Source organism: Dendropsophus ebraccatus, chromosome 1, assembly GCF_027789765.1.
Source record: "Dendropsophus ebraccatus isolate aDenEbr1 chromosome 1, aDenEbr1.pat, whole genome shotgun sequence".
Lineage (NCBI taxonomy): Eukaryota > Metazoa > Chordata > Amphibia > Anura > Hylidae > Dendropsophus > Dendropsophus ebraccatus.
This window is the reverse complement of record NC_091454.1, coordinates 151,686,754-151,702,140: the sequence shown is the minus strand read 5'-3', so window position 1 is coordinate 151,702,140 and position 15,387 is coordinate 151,686,754. Positions and strand designations below refer to the sequence as shown.

The following is a 15,387-nucleotide window of genomic DNA, read 5'->3' as shown; positions in this document are numbered from 1 at the left end:
AAATGTCAGGAAAGTATTTGAAGTTTTTTCAAATGTTGCTTCATGTGGCACTTTTGTAATATTTTCTTGTCAATGGGAAATCGAGGCTGGGACCTGGCAGCTATGTTATCAGAGGTGTTAGGTTTTGCAGGTAACTACATTACATTTTTATAGTCTAGGTAAAGAATGTGTTTTTATGTTGACAGTTTTTGTACTTAAGTCTGCTGCTACAGAACAAGTAATAATTCACCTGAGCTGGGCCGGTATTCACACAGTTTAGTCAATAAAAAAATGTCACCTCCCCAAGTCACCTTATTTCTGTATTTGCCATGACAAACCACCTTTGTATTAAAATAAACACTGCTGTCCTGCATGCTGATAAAATATCTTTTACACTGCATTTGCATTATAAAGGAAGATGAATGAATCACAACAAAGCACAATGAGCAGATTGAAGGGCTGCAATTAAGTTCATACTTTGTATAATAATTGACCCTTTTGTTACAATGTCAGTATATAGAAATGTCAGGGGGAAAAAAAAAAAACATTTCCAATCCCATCACTGCATGTTTAATAATATGGACTGCTGACAAATCTGTTTGATATGGCAGAGTTACGGAATGTGTGAAGAAATCACAAACATAGCAAGCAATAAGGCAAGAAATAGCCATGAATTAAACAAAATCCACAGCTTCTTATCTCAGTAAGGTCTTATGCACATATTCGGTAATAATATACAGTGGTAAGGAATTCCTTTGGAGACATACACTCACATAGCATATTTCCATATGGTCCATTTATTTATGCAGATTTTGCAAAAACAAAAATCACAGCATGCACCATTAGATGCTGCATATATCTGACCGCATTCTTCTAGGATTGCTCAGTATATATTGCGCTGCACATATAAGAATATAGAAAGCAATATGTATATCTATGGAGCAGTTGTTTGCATAGGTAAAAGGGGCTCCATATCAATGGGCAAACACAGGTTTTTACACACGGAAGTTCATCCTGGTATTTGCCCCCCTCCCATATGCTCTTTACATTACACCTATTTGCAATGCAGTTACTCTTAAAAGGGGAGACCAGTACACATGAGGACATAAGAGATAGTCACATGAATAAATGCTTTGTAAACCACTTCTTGTCATTTCAAATGGTCCCTCTAAGTCTCACTGCAGGAAATAGGTTCTATAGTAAATCGGTGGAGCCCATCTCCTGCATTGAGCTGGGGAGTGAAGTGCCACACGCTTCTCTTGGTCAGTTCTTGTGACCTATGGGAGTCTGAACACCCAGACCTCAAGCAATCAGAAGTTTTTACAAGTCTTTATGTCAGTTTTTCAAATGAATGTAATTGCAGTTTCCCAGAACCTATGTTTACTGCTGCTGTCACACACTAAGTGTTTTTAGTGGTCTAGAGGGGTTCAATCTGTGGACAAACTGTAAAAGATGCATTTGACTGCATATTGTACTCTGATGCTATTTGGATACATGTTGAAGGAGGTTAGTTGTGTATGTGACAGTCTGTATGTGCTTAAGAGGAAGTTTGCCAGCCATCTCTGTACCTCTTCACCTCTCACAGCCCTGCAGAAGTTTCCCTCTAGTTGTGGCCAATCCTGTGCTGAGTTACCTCAGGCTGCTCTATACCAATAGAGAGCTCCATTGTAGCGTATACTGTAAGTAGATGTGTAGATGTGCTTAGATAAGTTCAGAACAGTATAGTGTTGAGAAGAGGAAAGGAAATGCTGTGTTCCTGTTTTCTTCAAGGTTCTGAAAGTGAGGCTATGGCCTGCTAAAGCTCCAATGGGTTAACTACCACAGGCCAGGGAACTAGACATGTCTACACTAAGTATTATTGCTCACAAGTTTGTCTCAAATCCCTTCAGTCTGCACAAGGACTTATCTAAAGTGGTTGCTGTATAGCGATGTGCCCCGCTGTCACTTGCTCAACATAAGTTGAGGGGCTAGCTCTGCACAAATGTTCTAACCTAAGGCCCATACTACTGGACTTGCTGGATAACTGTAGCCAAGGTTGTCAGAATCCCCACAGCAGAGTGCTGTGCATATTGGACAGGTGCCATTCAGGTAGTCTTCTAGCCACAAGTACAAGCCTTCTTACAATAACTCCCAGAGATTTCCTAAAACCTCAAGTATTACCTTAGTTTATCTGCTACTGTAAGATACTCAAAAACTGCACCTTGTAAACACAGTCATTGAAAAGTTATTGTACAGTGCCTTTACGAGACTAGATATAGGAACAAATATAAAGAATGTACAGGTGCAGCTCACAATCGAAGAACTGGTTCTGGCCGAGGTTAAACTAAAAATGTCCTAACCTAGAAAGGGGCAAGTAAGAAATAGGATAATGAAAATAGTGTATAGTCCTCAAGACCAGAAATCAGCCCTACTTCATACAGTAGATATAGATTTAAGCTGGGTTTACACACTGTATACTTCAGGCAGTATTTGGTCCTCAAGTCAGGTCCTCATAGCAACCAAAACCAGGAGTGGATTGAAAACACAGAAAGGCTCTGTTCACACAATGGTGTAATTGAGTGGATGGCCGTCATATAACGGTAAATAACTGCCATTATTTCAATATAACAGCCGTTGTTTTAAAATAACAGCAAAAATTTGCCATTAAATGACGGCCATCCACTCAATTACAACATTATGTGAACATAGCCTTTCTGTGTTTTCAATCCACTCCTGGTTTTGGTTGCTATACAGCCTCACAAATACAGCCTCAAATATACATAGTGTGAACCCAGCCTTAATGTGATTCAATAAGCAGTACTTATATTACACATGATTGTGTGATATAAAACATAGTAAAACCAACACATGGGATACACAATGGATATCATAATAATAGTAAATATTGCATAAAAGGAGGCGAGATAAGAAAAAAGAAGAAAAAAGAACGGGCCTGGTCCTCTGGCGGAGATATATAGACGATATCATCCTCCTATGGGATGGGACTCGCAGTGACTTAGAAATCTTTGTTGGTGAACTGAATAACAACCAATGGAACATCAAACTAACTCCCGTTATAAGCTAACTAGAAATCTAATTCCTTGACCTCCATATTGTAGTAACAAGCGAGGGATTGGAGTGCAGAACATTCCAAAAACCAACTGCTAGGAATAGTTTTATTCTCTTCAACAGCTGCCATCTTCCCAGATGGCTAATTAATGTCCCTGTAGGCCAATTCCGAAGACTTAAGAGGAATTGTACCAAAACAGAACAGTTCGAGATAGAGGCTAAACAACTAACAGTGCAGTTCCAAGAGAAAAAATACCCAGACACTATCATTCAGAACTCATTGGCCAAAGTTAGGGAATTAGAACGTCCATCTTTCTTCAACACAACTGACAAAACCCCTACAGAGAGAACAGAATTCATCATTCTCCCTTTCAATATTGAACATAGAAGAGTAGAGAAACTTATCATTAAAAACTGGCATCTGATACAAAGGGATAAAGTACTGGGACCTCTTCTCCCCCAAAGACCCCCAATTGTGTACACCAGGGCCCCAAACTTGGGAATCCAAATAGCCCCCACTGTACCAAGAAAATCACAGCGTACCACCAATCAATCCTGGTTAGAGATTCCGGGGTTCCACAGATGTGGCAGTTGTCTGGGGTGCAAAAGCACCCCCACACCGAGACATACGCTAAGTGTAACCTCCATTTCTAATAATTTCAAAATGGACATCAAAGAACTACTTACATGTAACACAAAGGGAGTGATCTACGTGATCCAGTGCAGTTGCCCCAAACAGTATGTGGGGCGTACAAAAAGACCACTGAAAGTTCGGATTACCGAACATATCCGGAACATAAAGAAAGGAGAGATAACCCACCCCCTATCATCTCACTTTAAAGAAATACACGGCTGTGACCCCTTCCAACTGACATTTACAGCTATACAGAGTGTCCAGAAAGATTGGAGAGGGGGCGACTATATAAGCAAGATGTCCAGAATTGAGTCTCAGAGGATATTTGAGTTTGATAGTCTCGAGCCTATGGGCTTGAATGCAGAGATGGAAGTATTTGGTTTTCTGTAATAACTAAGAATCCCTCGGTCCTGGTGACCTCTGTGTCACGGCCGATTCCGTGCCTGGCCGTCTTACACGGCGCCGGAGCCGCCCCTGCCACCTTGGTTATTATGGCCATGTAGCATTGTATCTGCATTACTCTTTGCGGATTTTTATATGTCTATACTGAAATTGGCATAGTTTATAGGGTCCACACTATATATGTATGGTCTGTCCTCCATACCACATAAATGATCTATTATAAACAATACAATGTTACATACCCTACAAGTCATCATATCAACATTCACACAATACGTTTCAATCGATACAATCTTCTAGGGATGCTCTGTGCTTTTAGTCCGAATACTATATAATTTGATGATTTTGTTTACATAACACACACAATTTATATAATCCTTGCAAGTGTATTGTATGTAATTGAGACATAACCGATTTTCTGTAAATAATACTAACTGAAATTATATCACCTATGCAATTTATTATATGAATCCTAATCTTTTAGTACCCTATTCACATTATGCGGTTATAATGCGTTTTTTGAAGTCTGTCCATTATGACAATTTTCCTTGTGACATATTGCTCGTCTTTAACATACATATTTGTGGTTCTAGAAGAATATATTGATAATTCCTTTCTATTCCTTTCTATTTCTTTCTATCAATATCGGTCTATTTATGAGCATATGTTCATGTCTATGTTTTTGAAATATCTGAATGTAGCAAACACTAAATTATGACCTGGAACACTCTGGTCCGGCCCATACTTTCCTTTTAACACAGGACCAATAAGAGGACTAGGTATAAATACCCTCCACAGAGGAGGTCAATACCGAATATTACCATTGCCACTGATGAAGGGGTTAATTTTAAAGAACCTTGAAACGCGTTTGGCACACAATATTGTGGACTAATACCATATAGGATTAGCCACTATCATTTTTATCACTCAACTTATTATTTTTTTATTTTTTTTTCCATTTTCAATTTATACTTTTTTATTCCATCTCCTGTTGCGCAATATCGCTCTTTTCTGGGGGGGCCCCCTAGTCTATTTCAATATCCCCTACATCCATAGCCACGACCCATAATCCATATTCATATCCACATCTCCATAACCCCGGAACGGAGAGGTCAGGAATGAGAGCGAGGCTGGGACGCTGCGAGCGAATCCAACTGTAGAAGACACAAGGATGCGCTGCAGGACCGCTCCAGCCTGAAGCCGTGATCACCGACCGGCCTCTTCACAAGGGAAACCAGTAGAAGAAGCGCCTCACTACCAGCCGCTCCAGGACGGGTGAGAGGCGTTACAAACGCCGCTACATTGCAGTTCGTTACTATTGTTTACTTCCCACTTATGAATTGTATTAATGAACTGATGTGGAATCGCAACATGTATGCAACACAGAGTTAGTTGTAATGAGACTGTATATATAACCAAACGGACTATATATCTGGAGAGTGGAAGGATTAAAGTCTCAGACTATCACTTAACTATCTTTTATCACTTATTTTGTTCTGATCGAGCACAAACTACATCGTGCCTTTTTTGAAACAGTGGCTCATAAGAGATGAATCCAGGGGTCTAACACTATACTAGTTTAAAATACAACTATATACCTGGCCAGCACCTAGCGGTACCGCAATATACAGAGACAATTTTTTATTTTTTATTATTATTTTTAATTTTTATTTTATTTTTATTTTTATTTATTTTTTTCTTATCTCGCCTCCTTTTATGCAATATTTACTATTTTTATGATATTCATTGTGTATCCCATGTGTTGGTTTTACTATGTTTTATATCACACAATCATGTGTAATATAAGTACTGCTTATTGAATCACATTAAATCTATATCTACTGTATGAAGTAGGGCTGATTTCTGGTCTTGAGGACTATACACTATTTAGATATAGGAACACTTATAACAGGCATGTGCTGGGTCCCAGAGAGATCTTTCTACCACTTTGAGCTCTGTGACAAGTGTTGCAGCGGTCCCACAACACCTAGCTCTTGCATACAACACCTTGCATCCCTGGGTCTCCACATAATACCTTAAAGCCTTAATTACTTTTATACTCTTCCTTAAGAGTATACCAAGTATACAGAGATTTCAAAAGCTATCCAAAGTCAAGATCTCCCGGCTGGCACCCACCATGCCACTGAGCTCCGAGCAGTGCTGTCTACTTTTCTGTTGTTTGATTCCAAAAGCCAGGGATTATGTTTCCTTAAGTAGTTTTAATATACAATCTGTATATATGTGTTGATCTTTGTAAAAATCCAAACACCTTTCAGTTTCAGTTTCCTCCCTGACTGAGGGATGTTGGCTTCCAGGATTTGTTAATATTTAGTAGAATCCATACTTTGCTCAATCTGTACAATATTTCCCATGATAATCCTAAAAAGAACAGAACAGTTGGCAAGGTGTTCTTCTATTGAACAGCTTCTCTTTCTTCCTCCAAACATACAGTACCTTTGGTGATTGTAACCCAAAGAATTCAGTCTTTGTTTCATCAAACCACGGCTTTTGATTCCAGAATGCTCCTGGCTTGTCTTAGCATGGTGTGGGATAATTGAGACATAGACTTTTATGAACTGATTGCAGGTTTTCTTCTCATGACACTTGCAAGAGATCATATTTGCGCTAGCGACACTGCATGCTAGAACAGGTCCACACTACTCCTGTGGAGGCTAAAGATTAGTCTTTGGCACTAATGTATATGTTCTGTTTTGTAAAGCTCCATTTACATTTCATTTTTGCCATCCATCATTGGTATACGTGGGATACCAGAAAAAAAGTATGGTAATGTATTACTCATTGGCCTATTGCATTTAATGTACCAAATGCAGCCTACTAGTGGCAACATTTGGTCCATTCCTGGAATGCACACTGGAGTAGACCATGGTTTGGAGACCCACACAAAAAGAATATGTTCAGGAAGTTAACCAAGCGTAGTCACAAGTAGACTACATGGAGTACATTAAACGTGGATCTGCCACGAGTATGTCATAATATATATCAGCAAAAGTCACAAGAATAAAGCCAAGACTCCACTTTTTGAACTAAAGCTGCTGTCCATAGCGATCCACTTGTATGCAATCTTGTAAAGTGCAGCTGTCAGTCTAAAAAAAGCTTTTTAGCATCTAATAAGTTGCAGTATAGCCTTGCCATAATCACAAGAATTAACGTATATACTAAAAAAGTTTGCAAACCCATACTGTGACATTCCCACAAAGAATTCATCAGCTCAACAATCTATAGACATGTATACCTACCTACTATTTACATATTTCAGCATATAGCTGTATACAGGGACATTGAATAGATTGTGTTGTTTTATTTGCCTCAAGGAAAAGAATGGAAACCTCAACCCCTAAACGTGATAGGAATGGAGACAAATGCTCCTTGTGGTGATCTCACATTGTTTTTATTCAGACATTGCACAACACTCCTCCGACTCTGCAGGCAGCTCTCTGCACTTGCCGAAGAAACACTTTCTATCCACAAATCCCACAGCTTAGTCCATCTACAGCAAACAAGATGAAAACATACCTGTGTATCAGCGTTTAAAACTTTGATCCTCTGTGTTGATATAAAAAGATCCACTTCTGTTAACGTCTGAGAATCTCCTTCGGAGTTCTAGAATGAGAGTACAGAGACAACATGAATGATGTAATTTACAAAAGAAACTGATAGATGGGATGTGGTAAAGATTTGATGGTAATTAATGGTGGAATGCTATATAGTGGTTATATTGTAAACCCAGATCACAACTAATTCTGATCATCACAATGAAACGACTCGGGTCTTTTTTTTTTTTATTTTTACACACACAATCAATATGGCCTAATCAATATATGTAAGAAGGTCTGGTAAATATGAAGGGTTCTTGTCAATAGCTTGCATGAAAAAGGAAGAGGTCAACTATACATTGACTTACAGCAGTTTGCATTGGGTAGATTATAGACTTGTGAGACTCAATGCAAGCTCAATTTGACACATCTTCAGGCAGCTTTGCAATTTTTCCCATTCATTCTTCTTCGGTATATGACTCAAACAGAGAAAATGTATAACTGACATGGCTCATGGGTCTGCTGTTATACAGATATAATGATTAGTTTAGTGACCCATCTGAGCAAGGTCACCTTGTCGGGCTCAATGATGAAAATATGTTCTAAGGACCTAAGATTTAAAGCATAGTAAATATAGCTGTAAAGCAGTTTGAAATTATACAGATATTCAATGTTTGCAGATATCTTATCATCTGCAGAGTATGGCTGTCTTTGCTTCCATAGTGCCTTATAGCAGCATCAAAACTGGGATTACAGAAATGAATCTACAACCCAGCACCGTCTTTTGGCCACATTATGGCTTAACCCCTAAGGAAGTCCGGTTGGGCGGATGGAACGCGTGGGGCTCTTGTTAGTGGCACAGCATTTCCACCCTATTCCCCTCAATATCTTTTTTGGTGATTGGTATTCTACTTACCCTTTGTGTCTATTTTGCAACATATTTTTTGTGATATTTTTTCTGCATTCTTGATATTGGTATTATTTTGCTTGGTGATTTGTAAATAGCTTACTTATTTGATTTTTGGGGAATTGCACTTGCACTTTACTTGAATATGGTGTGTGATAAACCAGTTCAGGGGTATCACTTTAGATGATGCCATACATGGTGTCTCCATGGTGGGATGTTTTAAGTGTTTTTAGCTTTGGGGCCATCTATGTTTGGTAATGTACCTGCAACAATGAAGTACTTTCATTGGATTTATTACCTTATTGTGGTGTGCTATGTTGCTGATTTGGCATATCTCTTTTCTTGTTTGTTAGTTGTGTTTTCTTTATATGCTAGCAACTAAGCAACCGACTTTATAACAAATAGAGTTATGCATGCCCTACATGATATTCTAATGACATTATGGCTTATGGCCTTAGTAGTTTTTCCCTGCAGTATGCTGATCTCTACAGCGGTAGGTTGGGGTTTATTGAGCCCACCAGAGAAAATGATTAGCGCGTCCACACTTCCTCTATACAGAACATGTGCATACCCTTCTTTAGATGAATTATGAATTTAGATGCGACTAGTTAATTTAATTTTAAGCCAGTGGCTTAATAGGTCGCTTTATGGTATACACTTAAAGGGATTATTCAGCATTTAAAAAACATGGCCACTTTCTTCGAGAGACAGCACCACTCTTGTTTCCAGTTTGGTTGGTTTTGTAACTCAGTTCCATTGAAGTGAATGAAGCTTAACTGCAAACCACACCTGAACTGGAGACAAGAGTAGTGTTGTCTCTGGAAGAAAGTGGCCATGTTTTTATAACGCTGGACAACCCCTTTAATGACATTACTACACATATATGCATGTGACTTTATGGAACAGTATGAAACCAATAGGCAGATGCAGATAAGTAATATTTCATGAGACTCAAATTAGGAAAAAAATACTTTCAGGCTTCAGGAAAAATATTAAAAGAGCCATGTTATCCAGCATATTGTTATCCAGAGAAAAGATCTGCCTTGGCACATTTTCCATAATTAACATATCTTCTCATGATAAATGCCATGAGGCATAAATACAAAGCCACAGAGGAGATTTTTGGAACAGTTTTCTAGTAAATTACATCTCATCAATCAGGGCACTTATCACTACGTACTGTGAATGAATGAGTCCAAATATAGATGAGGAATAGGAAATAGGCTGCAGTGTAAGAAATGGTAAGCATTTCTTAGCATGGTGTAACATTTAGGAGCATAGGATTGATGGGAGGGTTTACGTTAATATATAACAATATATATTAACATTAACTAAAAATCAAGTTTATAACTGTGTGTGTACAAGTCAAGAATCACTATTTGCAGCCTTTATATAGCTTGTAATGTCAGTTTTACAAGCCTTCTGCTCAGCAGGCTCCATGACTTGTTTTCAGTTATCCATGAGCTAGAGGTGGAGACAAGCTGTTATGTATCCTATACACTAGACAAACAAAGAAGAGGGAATCCTGCTTCTATATATGTCTATAGCACACCCTCAAATGCAGCAGCAACATAAGGGCCATTATAAAGCAGTGCTAAGAAGTGTAAGCTTTAAAATGAATGTACCATCAGGTACATTTGCTTTAAGTGTTGCATATCAATAGAACAGGGTCAGCATGGGGAAACCAGTGTGGCGGTCCTCTTTGAATGGCGGCCCAGTTCCAGTGCACTGTGCTGGTCTATTACTGAGCACTGGAGGTGGGCCGGCCCGCCCCAGTGGGAGAAAACCCCCGCCCCTCTATTCTAATGGAACCGTGTCACAGAGGGGAGGGGGTTTCATCACACTTTATAACAGTAGAGCTTTATCCATTGGTATATATAACTCTCTGTGCTCTGTCTCAGTCTGCAGCTAACTCCTTCTTGACTCCACCTTTCATTGACTTCTATGGGCAGCATTAAACTTGATATTTTGGTAAGCTGAGCTGTCTGATTTTAACGGGAAGGATAAATGGAGCTCGAGGATGAAAGGAGTATAGAAAAAAGCAGTATTCTGTAATAGACATATACAAAATTTCATATATACACCACAATAATTGTGGAGTAGAAATTAGATATATGAAATGAGAATATTCCATGGTGTGTACCACAAAAACATGATTCCGGTTCCTCAGACCTCTAATGTAAAAATGATTTAAAGAAAAAAAATGGCCATAAACAATTGTGACTTAATTCAAGGGATGTGGATGGAATGAAAAAAGACAATGAAATGGAATTAAAAATAGGAAACATTCCACACACCGCTTTTTTCTTGATTTTAGCAGCCTTCTGCATCCTCTGAGTAGACGAAAGCGCGTGACAGAGAGGATAAGGAAGTGTGAACACACAAAGAAAAACAGAGAAAAGAGTAATCTATTAGCGCACAATACTGGGAATATGACAAGGAAACCCACACACCGACCAGATGTTATGTTGCTATAAACGTATTATTGCCACAGTCGTGTCATCCCACATCTTTTAAATGGCATATTACAAGTTTAATGTTAGCATAATGTTAGCACATGTTCAATCATCAAGTCAAATGCATCAGTTGCTTTTCCAATGAAAAAGATAATTTGATTACTTTTAAGCAGAAGTATAAAACAAAAAGCAACAAAAAAACAGGATCATTAACCATAGGTGTCATTTTTATTTTATTTTTTTTAACTTTTTTTTTTTACTTTAGGCAACCTTCAAGTACATTGATAAAATTGCCATATGATCTACTAAGGCTTAAAAAAAGACATCCATCCTGTTAAGCCTGTTACTAGGGATGGTCCGAACCCTCCGAGGTTCGGGTTCGTATGAACCCAAACGCTTGGCATCAGATTCCCGCTGTCTGCCCGCTCCGTGGAGCGGGTGGATACAGCGGGAGGACCGCCTGGAAAACTGGGATACAGCCTATGGCTATGGCTGTATCCCAGTTTTCCAGGTGGTCCTCCCGCTGGATCCGCCCGCTGCACGGAGTGGGCAGACAGCGGGAATCATTACCGAGAGTTCCGGTTCGTACGAACCCGAACCGAACTCGGTTCGGACCATCCCTACCTGTTACCTTATAGTGTTGATTTAGAGGGAGGCAGTTCCAAATCTGGCAATCAGAATAAATCCTGGGATCAACAACCCTTCTCCAAAATAGACTATAACCTGTAATATTATTTAATCCCAAAAAGCATCCATGCAACTCTTTTGTCCAAAAGTTCATTCACAGTACAGGTTAAGGCTATGTTCTCACTACATACTGTTAAGCGCAAACAGCGGCCGTTGTTGTAACATCCAATGTTTGCGGCTAAAGATGAGCAAATCAATTCTGAATGAATATAATTCTTAAAATTTTTGGACAAAGTTGTACAAATCTTTTTGTACAAATAGCATTGCATTGAAGCTAATGGCTAATTGATTTGCAGGAACACGCGACGGTGCCCGCAAATCAACAGTAATAATAGAACGTTCCTGCAGCTGATACAGAGGTACCAGCTGCAGGAACATCCTAAATGCAGCCTGATGGCCGGCAGTTTACCAGCGTCCATTGCTATGCAACAGATGCTGTTAAACGTAGTGTGAACATAGCCTTAAAGTGTAACTGTTATTTAAAATATTTTTGCAGAAATATATAGTAAAAGCAATTTTAAGAAACTCTGTATTAGGTTTTAGGCTGGGTTCACACTACGTATATTTCAGTCAGTATTGTGGTCCTCATATTGCAACCAAAACCAGGAGTGGATTAAAAACACAGAAAGGCTCTGTTCACACAATGTTGAAATTGAGTGGATGGCCGCCATTTAATGGCAAATATTTGCTGTTATTTTAAAACAACGGCTGTTATATTGAAATAATGGCAGTTATTTACCGTTATATGGCGGCCATCTACTCAATTTCAACATTGTGTGAACAGAGCCCTTCTGGTTTTGCTTGCAATATGAGGACCACAATACTGACTGAAATATACGTAGTGTGAACCCAGACTAATTAGGCAAAATGTCTCTTTTTTTACTCAAAAAAACAGTTTGACCTCTTTTAGGTTAAATTAGATGTAGCTGTATGAGACCTTATATTTTGCAGGATGCTTATTTTAACATTTTTTTCAAACGTGTTTTTCAAGGCTGTTAATTTTGATGATTAAGTCAATAGGACTAAACAGCAGGAAATACACAACAAAAATATGATCGATAAAGATCTGGCTGGCTCATCCATACAAAAATTATGTTTTCACAGGTTATCGTGATTATAGCATCATGATTTTGTAATATACAATATTTGGTGATACAGACATGTTAGGATCTAATATATCTCTCTGTCTATCTATCTATTTATGACTTTGAAAAAGTCATTCAGAAAAAAATTTGAAGAAAAAGCTGAAAAACTGGGTTACAGTATTCTCTGGTTGGTTTTAAAACCTGTGCATAATATGAGTAATAACAAATCTAGTGGTAAATTGCCACAGTGGACACAGGTGACAATATAGACAGTTACCATTAAATCCAGACTTAGATAAATTGCAGTAGTGCACACTGACTTTATAAACTGTATAGATTTCACAAAGTCCCTCATATAATATCCATGAAATAAACCCCTCACCTTCACACGGCTTACAGCTTCTTGGGCTTGCATCATTCTGATATTTTTCGATGGATTGCGTTCTGACAGCAGCTGTGTGGAGCCCAGGAAATTAGCTGCAAAGATGATTCCATCAATAAGATCCTCCGGCTCACAAGGGCCAGGCACTGAAATAACAAATACCAGTTGGTTAGTAGAGTCTTATGGCTAGGTACTGGAAAATATACAATTGCATGACTAGAAGAATTCAATATTTGTATACAATGTATTCTTACTTTTTTCTGTATGTAACATTTGATTCCACTAGTTGACAATACATATTCTTTTGATGCTTGCTATAATTGTTAGAATAACTATACTTTATTATTTTTGTATTTTTTTTTCAGATCACTGAAAAATTTAAAATAAATCTGTAAAAATAATAATAGCAAAGTATCTTAGTTTCATTAAATATAGAAATTTAATGAGGAAAGGGTTTCCAAGGCACCGGATATAAATATTACATTTCAGCTATATCTCAGCACTCACTTCGTATGTATCCACATCTCTGAAGTAAGCCTTCTAATATGTGGAGGGGGCGGCGTACACCCTGATCATAGCAAGCGGGTGAAACCATGCCTGTACACAAGGTTCAATAGATGCACAATGTCACTGACGTTGCAAAACCACGGCCACATGTAATGATTGGGATCAGGATGTAATCCTACTGAGACATGGATTTACAAGTAAGCACTGGGAAGCAGAAGGCTTCAGCTGTCTTCTGCTCCCTGGACAACCCCTTTAAGGCATTGTAAAAGACAATGTGGGCCCTTTTTCAAGCCAGTGTCATAATGTAACATATAACAAAACTCTTTACATAATATTTTGTAGCTTGGTTTCAGTACACAAGTGATTTCTTTGCAGCTTGGAACAGTGACAAAGGGTCATTGGAGAATTTCCTGATGGAGATTAACTCCAAACATGTCTTTGAAGTTTACTATGTCTGTTTAAAGACTATTTTCTTGACACCTTGGTATATGTACAGGGGTTAAACTGAGGACAAATTTGTATCTAAATGAACAGGAAATCACTGGTGCATTAGGACAGTTTCAATCCCAGAGCAAAGATAAATTCAGAGCCAATGAAATTAGAAGGGATAACAACATTGAAATGGAGCTGATGAATAAAGCAGACAACTTAAAACGAGAGAGAGAGAGAGAGAGAGAGAGAGAGAGAGAGAGAGAGAGAGAGAGAGGAATATACCTAAAAAGCAATCTAACAGAGTTTACATGATTAGCTAAGATTCCAACCCCCCAATGTAGGGATAATCATATAAGAATTACAGAGTAAGGCCGGGTTCACACTACGCAAAAAACATGGCCGTACTTCATAAAAACGAACATATTTGCGCAAATACGGACGTTTTTATGAATTACGGCCGCGTTTTTTATGTAGTGTGAACATAGCCTAAATATAGCAGAACCATGGTACAGCATGGTATACACAAACAGTATTAGCTACTGTCTAATATTGTACTGTTCAAGGATTTGCACACAATAAATAAAATCGATATGTGATTATTTACTACAAACAGATATTGGTAGTAATAAACTTACTTTTTCTATCTAGACAAATTATAGGCATGTTGCATGTCCCCTCAGCTGCAATTGGGATAGTATAGCATGTTTTGTGGTAAAATTACGTATTAACACACGTATTGGGTTTTGACATGATTCTACATTTTAGAAATATTTACTGATTTTTTTAAATAGACTCCACTATGTGGGCAAAATAAGTCAGTAAGTCACAAACTAACATCCAAAAAAAGTAAAACTAGTCCCAAAATACTTTTTATTAAACTGGAAATGTGCCACTGGTAGTGTCCTTTTGCTTGATAAGAGGGGTGGTCATCATTAGGTTTTGGAAAACAGATCAAATGCTGTATGATAAGCACATTTAGGAACAAAGGGGAAGATTAATCAAACATGGTGTAAAGTGAAACTGGCTCAGTTGCCCCTAGCAACCAATCAGATTCCACCTTTCATTTTCCAAAGAGTCTGTGAGGGATGAAAGGTGGAATCTGATTGGTTGCTATGGGCAACTGAGCCAGTTTCACTTTGGGAGAGATTTATCAAACATGGTGTAAAGTGAAACTGGCTCAGTTGCCCCTAGCAACCAATCAGATTCCACCTTTCATCCCTCACAGACTCTTTGGAAAATGAAAGTTGGAATCTGATTGGTTGCTAGGGGCAACTGAGCCAGTTTCACTTTACACCATGTTTGATTAATCTTCCC

General features: G+C 38.4%; 1 protein-coding gene across 3 annotated transcripts in view; it reads right to left on the bottom strand.

Annotated features, from left to right (window-relative positions):
• Positions 1-15,387, bottom strand: part of APBA2 (amyloid beta precursor protein binding family A member 2) — a 302,541-nt gene that overhangs the window by 78,954 nt on the left and 208,200 nt on the right. For all 3 annotated transcript variants that reach the window (XM_069956545.1, XM_069956547.1, XM_069956548.1), the window contains 2 exons: positions 13,135-13,280; positions 7,598-7,684 (listed from right to left, as the gene is read on the bottom strand). In XM_069956545.1, coding sequence (XP_069812646.1) covers positions 7,598-7,684; positions 13,135-13,280 — 233 coding nt within the window. The remainder of the gene's footprint in view (positions 1-7,597; positions 7,685-13,134; positions 13,281-15,387) is intronic.